We start from the raw sequence: 10,000 nt of genomic DNA, 5'->3' as shown, positions 1-10,000 counted from the left end.
TGTAAATCCCGAGAGCGGCCATGTTTCCAGTCTGAGCGCTAACACGGTTACACTTACAATCATAAACGCACAAACATAACAGCCTTATGACCCTGACCAGGATAAAGACAGAGGAATGAATGTATTTCTGTAAAATTATTATGGCATATTTTTATTCATACATTTATTTATCTTTTTATTTATTTATCTATCATTTTTCCTCCAGTAAGTCGAAGTGACATTATCAGATTTTGGACTCGCGGTGTTTGGTATCTGTTCTGCGTCATCAGCGGAAGACTTGCGATTTAATAAACTCGTCCACCAGCTGTTTCTGTTCTAAAATGAGGGAGAAAATATCATTAAAATCTCTTCTGCAGCATCTGCTCTTCTTCTACAGATTCCTCATGTGTCTGAGAAAAAGAAACAAAATGAACGACTTGCATATTAATATTTATAACTAACCTGAGATCTTTTTTTTTTTACTTTAAACTTCTTTCATCAACATGTTGATGAAACTATTTCCACTTTGCTTTAACAGTTTCCTACATTACCCACAATGCTGTTCTGGTAGTGGTGCAGTGGGATTTAGCGCTCGCTTCATCTCTTCCTAAAGAGAATGATGCGGCGGCGCTTTAGTGCTTTAGTCAGTCCGGCTCTCTCACCTCCTCACCTGTACACTCTAACACCATCATCAACACCATCGCGCTCGTCATCTCGTAGATCGCTAACTACCCGAGACGAGTCTCAGCTTGCGTCTTTATTGCTGCTTTGCATTCTGGGACTTTGAGTCCGGCATTTGCAGCAACGTCTCCGCTGCTTCTGCGCTGAATTTCTCATGAATATGACGCTGAAAAGTGACTGAGAAAAGAAGTTTTGTTTTTAGAAGCTAAAGAACAAAACCTGACTGTTTTGAGATTGTAAAGTTTTCTCCTATTAAACATCACTGTAACTGCGCTAGCAATAAAACACCACCATCCAACAGACTAGCGCCAGAATCGCTAAACACATCGCAAATGTTTCAATATAAATGTTTCGAGGTGTTTCGAGTTTTTCTTTAAGGCTAATCTTTAGAGTACTTCTCTGAGCATGTTTAACACAAAATCATTGTTTTGCCCTCAATTATATTTTACCAGTATATCCACACAGGCTCTAATTAACATTAACAAACATATGCTAACACTGTGTGTGCTTAGCACCTTACAGGCTAGCACCTTGTGGCCTGTAATTAGCAACCATATGCTAACATTGCCTTGAAGCCTTGTTGTTTATTTGCTATGCGTCTTGAGAAATCTGCTTTTTTTGTCGAAATGCTAATCGGTGATATAAAGAGAGAGTTTTTCAGTAAATCAGGTAGCATGAAAAAAGCTTTGAATGTGTCCTGAAGGCATTTCTGTTCATCTGTGATAATACATCCTGAGTGATATCAAGATTTTATTTATTTATTTATTTTACAAATAATAAACAGCACAGTACTAAAAGGAGGCAGCGATGAGCGATAACTCCGCCCCCTGACATTTTTAACTCTGCGCACCAGTGGACTTGTGGGAAATTTTGCCAAATCTCAGCCGTTTGTTTACCTGTTTTTTTTTTTTTTTGGTAATTTGTCGGGTTTTTTTCTCGCTGTACTCCTTCTGTGTCGTGTCCGTGACGCTCCAGAGCTCCGTGAAGTGCACATCGAACAGAGTCTTGGTTAAATGTGCTGTAAAAAAAGCAACACTGTGAAAGAAACTGGTTAAAAAGTCATTAAAGCTGTTTTTGATCTGACGTCTGGTGTGTGTTCATGGCCTGTGTGACTGGAAGTGAACGTGTTGTTGTTGTCGTGTTGTTTTAGTGCGTGATTTTCGTCTCATTTTTTGCGTTTTTTGTTCCATGTCAGTTCTAACGAGCAGCTAATTACCTCCTGAAGCGTTCAGGAATAAAAACCCGGTTAGTGCACAGAACATTTCAACTCCTGCTCTTAACATCACTCAGCTCCAGAACTACTAGCTTTAAATTATTATGTGTCAAAGCAGCAGGTTTATAAAGCATTCACTCACTCATTTACTTATTTTATTATTCACACTCTCACCATTTCACTCATTCAATCACTCACTCACACACATTCACTCACTCACACACATTCACTCATTCAATCAGTCAGTCACTCACTCACTCACTCATTTTATTATTCACACTCTCACCATTTCACTGTCTGACTCACACACTCATTCAATCACTCACACACTCATTCAATCACTCACTCACTCATTCAATCACTCACTCATTCATTTACTTATTTTATTATTCACACTCTCACCATTTCACTCAATCACTCACTCATTCACTCATTCAATCACTCACACACTCACTCACTCATTTACTTATTTTATTATTCACACTCTCACCATTTCACTCATTCAATCACTCATTCACTCATTCAATCACTCACACACTCACTCACTCATTTACTTATTTTATTATTCACACTCTCACCATTTCACTCATTCAATCACTCATTCACTCATTCAATCACTCACACACTCACTCACTCATTTACTTATTTTATTATTCACACTCTCACCATTTCACTCATTCAATCACTCACTCACTCATTCAATCACTCACTCACATTCACTCATTCAATCAGTCATTCACACACACATACACACACACACACACACACACACTCACTCACACACTCACACACTCACTCACACACTCACACATTCACTCATACACTCATACACTCATACACTCACTCATTCATTCACATACACAAAAACATGTGCTCTAAGTTAAAACTATGCTACTTCATTTTTCAGAACCAAGAAACATCCATAACCATCTCGATCTCTTTATTTATCACATTCCATAAGACTGAACATGTGAACGCAGCTCCCACACTAGCCTTAATGACGTGTAGCTCTGAATAAGCGATGGCTAATTTGTTACACTCTGTTGAATTTCACTCTGAGCCAATTTCCATGTACGTGAATATGAGTAGAGGAGAAAATCAGCCTGACAATCAGCTCTTCCTGGACGTTATTCTGCATCAGCTCAGATGTTTGATATCTTTAAAGTTTCGCTGCTCTCGTGCCCGGAGCGTACGGAGACACCAGCTCGACAGAATCTCATTCTGATTGGTCAAAGTGACACTCGATCAAGCCTGGGGAGGGTTCGAAATTAACTGAGGGCAAAAGGAAGGAGGAAGAGTGGAGAGAAACGAGTGATAGCACACGATGTGGATAAAACAATTGTGTAGAAGGTGAAAGATGAAGTTGTGTGTGATGAGATCCATACGATTGCCTTCAAGGCTGTAATTCTCATTTCTGTGCTGAAGGAAGTGATGATGATTGGATTTGTTATCTTACACAGCCTTGAGTTAAGTGTGTGTGTGTGTGTGTGTGTGTGTGTGTGTGTGTGTGTGTGTGACGTATTATAGCAGTAAATACGTACAGAATTCCCTCCAGTCATAGACGTGTGTTTCGCTTTATTTATTTATGTATTTTTTTTTTTCTAATGTAGATTCAAAAAAGTATAATCACAGTGCAGATGTTATGTAACCATGACAACGCGAGTCTTAGCGTATATATATATATATGTTCATGGCATAGATTTACATATAAAGAATGCATAAATAAGGGAATAAAACACTCTGTGTCATTCTATTATAGCAAAATCATCAACAGCAGGGTGGCATGGTGAAGCGGAGTTGACTTTACCACACCGAAGTGTTTCATTATTCTTACACCACAGTGATTTTTGCTAATGATTACAATTTTAATGTATTAATGGCAGCCATCTTGAAAATGCCCAGTGACGCTCGCATGGCGAACCAGCGTGTAGCGTCTGTCATGACACGTTTATGAAGTAGTTCAGTGTCATGGATCAGGGTTCAATAGTTTTAGCATCGTTCCTTGTTTTTATCGCGAATCTTTCACAAAGCCATTGTTTTAATGGAAAGGAATGACCAAGTGATTTGTTTAGGGGGCGGGACAAATGTGTTCTAGAGAGGCTTTGATTGGACAAATTGGATGAGTAGAGTATTAATCATCAAATTTTTTCACCATTTTCCTGAAAATGTTCTTATCACAAATATTTCACAGTCATTGTTTTCATTCGAAGTGATCGTGAAATGGCTCGAGAGTTGACGTATTTCCTTTTGAAACAGGAAGTCAGGGAGGGGGCGTGTCAAAGGGCTTGAGTGTGAATTTCCACAACAGCCAATAGCGTTTGAGATAGGCCACGCCTCCTGCTGAATGTAAACACACTCCACTGTGGCTTAGCAAAAGACTGACGTAAATTAAACCGTACCTCTGTAAAACTGGACAACTCTCTCTCTCTGTCTCACACACACACACACACGTGCAACAGGAGAATAAAATGCAGGGAGCTACACAACTACAACTACACAAACAAAATGTCTGACGCTAACTTACTGCTACTGCAAAGTGATTTGTTTACAGTTCGCAGTTTTTTGAGGGGGCGGGACAAATGTATTCCAGAGAGCGTCTGATTGGACAGGTACAGTATGAGTCATCAAAGATTTTACACCTTTTTTTTTCCAGTTTACTGACAGTGTGTGATATTGATGTGTGTTTGTGTGTGTGTGTGTGTGTGTGTGTGTGTGTGTGTGTCCTACTTACACACACTGACCTTTTACTCACCTGTCTATGTCATTTTCTCACTTCCTGCCACTTTAATCATCTGGTCAACGTTGTTCTTGTCAGTGTGTGTGTGTGTGTGTGTGTGTGTGTGTGTGTGTGTGTGTGTTTCTTGCCTCCTTGTAATGAAGTGCAACTGTGAGAACATCATATTTATGTGACAAAACTGCAGGCTGCTTTTCATGCGGAGGCTCACACAGGACCGTGATTAATAACACAACCACTTTCTCACGCTGTTTACAAAAGACACACACACACACACACACACACACACACAGGTGTATGAGTGTGATTCATTTAAACCAGAGTTCATTCCATCCATCAACAATCTCATTCATCATTCATTAAATATCTTTTTTTCAGCTTCAGGCCGGTCGATTTACTCCCATGAGCTCTAATTTTGAACGTATCTGAGCGATATGTTCCATTTTAATTAAATCAAATCAAATGAGCCTCTTTGTAAACATGTGCTGAAGGAGGCGATGATAAATTCACCTATTTCTGTCATTAATGAATCATAACCCATCAAATAAAGAGAGATTAATCACAAACCCAGACGAAAAGTTCAACAAAAGCCACTTAAATCTCACCCACATAATCATTACCTGAAATTCCGTACAGTTCCGTTTAATTTGTGTGCGCATTAAATAAATCACACAAACAGTGAATGTGTTGTGGGTGATAAATTACGACGAATAGTTGCGTGAATTACGTCACGTGAAAAGTCAGGAAACGAAATGGAAATGAGCATTTTGTGTGAGCTTCCTGGGCCTCTTTTATCAGTCTTTTAGTAAAGTTGTGTTTAAATGTTTGCGTAACCCAAACAGAACTAAAATTTTCTGCCGGATTTATAAAAGTTTCAGAAACGCTGATTTTCTTCGTACTCGCGTGTGTATATTGATCACCTGTAACGTGCAATGTGCGTTCCCAACACAGCTCATTTGCATGTAGCGACGCCCAGAAAACTCCATAAAAGGTAAAGTGCACAGATAGCTGAGAGCATGAAATGATCGATCAGGGTAAAGACTGAAAAACAGAACTGGAAATGATTTTGATTCACTTCTATGCCAATAAAATCTGTAATAATATATAGCATTAATAATAATAAGCGAGCGCTAAATCCTCCGTCAGCTGAGGCGTTTGTTTACGGCTTGTTTACGACCGACCCGCTCTCCGTTTATACACCGCCGTTTCTTTAGTCATAATTTCATGATTACTTTTATTTGTCTTAATTTATGGATGTGTGTTAACTCGCTTTGTTTATTTTTTATATTCTTTAATTAATGCCAATAAAATAAAGTGACTGGTTTTGAGTAAATGTTGTGGATGGAGCTCTGAGTCCCTGAGCGAGTGAACTAGCATGAGGACGTGTTTCTGTGAGAGACTCTAAAGCTCTTCTATCAGTCGCTCTGGATAAGGGCGTCTGCTAAACGCTGCAAACGTCATAAACACAAACAGTTTAAACTCCACAGAATATTCCAGATATAACAGTGCAGTAATCCCTGCAGATTATATGATCAGAAGTCGATCAAGTCGAGGTTTACATTAGTTACTCTTCTTACACATAAATTTACACACTCAAGAGCACGAGTAGGATACGAAAGTTTTTCCAGATTTACAGGATTTTCAGGAATACTGAATTTCTTGCATAAATGCTCCTAGAAACAACTTACGAATAAATCCGTTCGCATCTGGCTTGATAAATGAAGCCTGTTATTTGTGTTCATGAAATCCTTTATGTTGGTAATATCTTATTTTTTATTTTCTTTTTCTTTTTTACGAATGTTTTTCTGAATTTATGGGATTTTCATTAATACTGAATGCCTTGAGCAAACATCGTACAAACAATTTACGAATAAATGAGTTTGTACCCAGTTTGATAAATGAGGCTCATTATTGGTAATTGCTAATTTTCGATCTCAAAGGAAGTAAAAATTCAAATACACTAAAAAGATAATAAAAAGTTGGATTGAATGGGAACACAGAGGCGTACACTACAGGACTGAGACTCGTGCGTGTTTAACCTTCAGCTCGTTTTTTAGCAAAGCCGCGTCGGTAAACAGGAGCTTATTTCCGATCCGTCCTTCTGCGGGAAGAAACGGTTCAGAGTTAAAATGGCACCAACAGAAACAGCAACCTTGAAGAATCTGGAGTTTATTGAGAGAAAATAAAGTGGTTTTGTGTGAAGATGAATGTGTGTTGAGTTACTAAATGATAAAAACATTTCTTCTCCTCTTCAGCTAAAATCTCATGTATAACAAATCTGTTCTTCCTGTACCGAATCAGAACAAAAACAACCAGGCGATGCGGCGTTTGTCATAATTAACTCATAAATCCACCAAAAAACTGATTTGTTCTAGCTAATTCTACACCACTCAAAAGTTTGTACACCCCTGTCCATTTTTTAGTATTTTATATAATTTTTTAAATAATGACGAACTCTTTGGAAAAAGCAGGAAAGTGTTCAATCAAAACTATTTTCTATTGTAGTTTCATAACAGTGTTCTTCTTTATACATGTGCATTTATTTATTTGTTTATTTTACTATCTTAACCATACTTTTTTTATCAAAATGTTTTTACAACTATATTAAAAAATGATTGAAATTAGGGTGTCCAAACTTTTGACTTTAGTAGCGTACGGTACGTAACGCACATTTCTACGATACACGTTATATATCACGATACAGAATAAAACTCCTGCATTAAAACTGTTAAAACGCCGACTTGGATGATCATTTTATTTAATGCCTAAAAAAACTAAACCGTAACATGGAAAGAGGAAAAAAAAAAATCAAAACAAATCTGTAAAAATCGACGATTTTAAAGATTCGTTTTAAAAATTGACATCAGATCAGCTGCTTCCATTCAACTCCATTTTGTTTATAGTTATTAAAAACATAATTTTTATTTTTTAAAGATATCACAATACGATATCTCTGAGACGTGTATCGTGACATCATTTTATCATGACTTCGATATTATATCGTCGTATCGCCCAGCCCCGTGCGCACGTAGCTGCTGGTTTTGGGGGAAAACAATTTCATTTGATGTCAAAATTAAACACACACAAAAAAATAATTTTTAAAAAATATATTTTCATTCAGAAATAAATGTATACATGGGCACTGATTTATTTATTAATTTTTATTTATTTATTTGTCTTAGAAACAAATTTCAACCATAAGCTTTTATCACAATGTCTTTAAAAAGTGAAAAGTATTTATTCAGACTATCGAGTGCAAACGTTCGACTGGTTTTATACATAAAGCCAACAATAGAAAATGCACCCAAATGTAATTAATCAGCCGAGACATGTTTATTATCTGATATTTGCTTCTTTTTTTTATTTTATTTAGTTTTATTTTATTTTTGTTTTCATCCACACTTCAACCATCTATAATCTGATGAGTAAAATTGCCATCTTTACTTAGAAAAATGAAATCAAAAGTAGACTTAATCAACATTTCTATCAGGCTTTAAACATCAACTTTAAACCTGGAGGCGGGGCCTAATATTGAAGGCGGAGTCTTTCCAAACTGCACCATGGAAAAAGTGATCTCGGTTTTCCAAGATGGCCGCCACTTTATACAAGATACAAGAGTCAGCATTTGACTACACAGTGTTTTGTTCATCATTATACATCAGCAAGTCTAGTTAGCTACATTAGCATCATAGCTACAGCGCTAAACTAAATTAGCAAACGTGTCTCGGCTAATCGGCTACATTTTCATTTTTTTTTCGCTGAAATGTTCCTTTAACAACTGACCCCTCCCCCCACCTCTCTTTATTATCTAAAACCCCGCCCACATTACATACATGTCTCAGATTATCTCAAACACCTACAGATTAGCAAAACGAGCTCCTCCTACTTCCTGAAACGTGAAAGCTCCAATCAGGAAGAGCTAAAGTAGCAACAACGCTACAAAAACACGGCGTAGCGTGTCGTGTCATGTCCACAGTCCACCTCATGGATGCTAGACGTTCTTCTGTGTGACAGCGGCTGGTGTGTGTGTGTGTGTGTGTGTGTGTGTGAAGCTCTGAATGGTTGATGTCAGGGTAAAGGGCGGGGCTAGTGGTTTAGGGGAGTGTCTTTCCTGAAACAAATTTTCCAGACTATAATTTACATTAAAAACAATAAAATATTGTATATTAACGGTTTTGTTGTACAGATCGGATTCATGTAGCAAGAATTTTCAACAGCGCCCCCTACTGGTGCAGGCTAGTTTAGTTTTTCTCCTGTTAGTGTTGCTATTTTTCAGCACTGCAATTTATTATCATAAACGTATCAGAACCAGTGCATTAATAGACACCTGTGATTTGCAGCTGCACTACTGTCAGAGCTGCTGTTCTAGAAAACTAATCAACTCCTTCTGACCAATCAGAATGCAGCACTCAGCAGCTCTGTGCACTAAATCATAATATCTGTTAAAAGGTATTATTTATAAAGAGCGAACGATGTGTCTTATAATCCGGAAAATACGGTATATGTTCCTTTTTGCTTCTGGGTAATTTGTGTGAGTGTGTGTGAGTGTGTGTGTGAGTGAGCGTGTGTGTGTGTCTGTGAGTGTGAGTGTGTGTGTGTGTGTGTGTGTGAGTGAGAGTGGTTTTCATAGTAGTGCTGATTTAGTATCACATTTTACATTCTGTTGAAGAAATTTATGTGGATGGACGTGTGTGTGTGTGTGTGTGTGTGTGCGCGTGTGTGTGTGTGCGCGTGTGTGTCTGTGTGTGTGTCTGTGTCTGTCTGTGTGTGCGTGTGTGTGTCTCTACAGCTCCTCCTTGCGTTTGATGATGAGTTTGCGCACCATCTCTGCAATCTTTGGCCGAATTTCCTTCACGGACACTTGAGGACCCCACGAGCCGACGACTTTACCATCAACATCAATCAGATACTTCCAGAAATTCCAGTCAGGCTCCTTCCCAGTCACCTCTGAGAGAGAGAGAGAGAGAGAGAGAGAGAGAGAGAGAAAGAGAAAGATACAGAGAGAGAGAGAGAAACAAAGAGCGAGAGAGAGAGAGAGAGAGAGAGACAGAGAGAGAGAGACAGACAGAGAGAGAGATAGACATAGAGAGACAGAGAGAGAGGAACAAACGTAGCTTTCACTTGCTAGTTTAAATTTCACTCTATAGTTTAGAGTTACTAGGTCACGTTTCGGTTACTAGGTCACGTTTCGGTTACTAGGTTAGTTTCTGTTACTAGGTTAGCTTTCATTCACTACATTAGCATGCTCATGCTACAGTAGGTACACCAGCCCTGTGATTGGTGAAAGCAGAATATTATTACTCCAGATTAGCTCCGCCCACTTTACACTGAAAGGAGAGAAGTTCACACAGATGCGGGAAATTATTTCAACTTTGGACTCTAGTGTGTGTGGG

The 10,000-nt window shown here is 38.3% G+C and overlaps 1 protein-coding gene across 1 annotated transcript in view; it reads right to left on the bottom strand.

The window, feature by feature from the left end:
• Positions 1-7,728: 7,728 nt before the first annotated feature.
• Positions 7,729-10,000, bottom strand: part of gpx7 (glutathione peroxidase 7) — a 7,893-nt gene continuing 5,621 nt past the window's right edge. The window contains 1 exon segment of the mRNA XM_026920938.3: positions 7,729-9,554. Coding sequence (XP_026776739.2) covers positions 9,391-9,554 — 164 coding nt within the window. The 3' untranslated portion in view covers positions 7,729-9,390.

The sequence above is a fragment of the Pangasianodon hypophthalmus genome, chromosome 16 (assembly GCF_027358585.1).
Source record: "Pangasianodon hypophthalmus isolate fPanHyp1 chromosome 16, fPanHyp1.pri, whole genome shotgun sequence".
NCBI classification, from domain to species: domain Eukaryota; kingdom Metazoa; phylum Chordata; class Actinopteri; order Siluriformes; family Pangasiidae; genus Pangasianodon; species Pangasianodon hypophthalmus.
The sequence above is the reverse complement of the archived record's forward strand: the minus strand, read 5'-3'. Positions and strand labels throughout refer to the sequence as shown.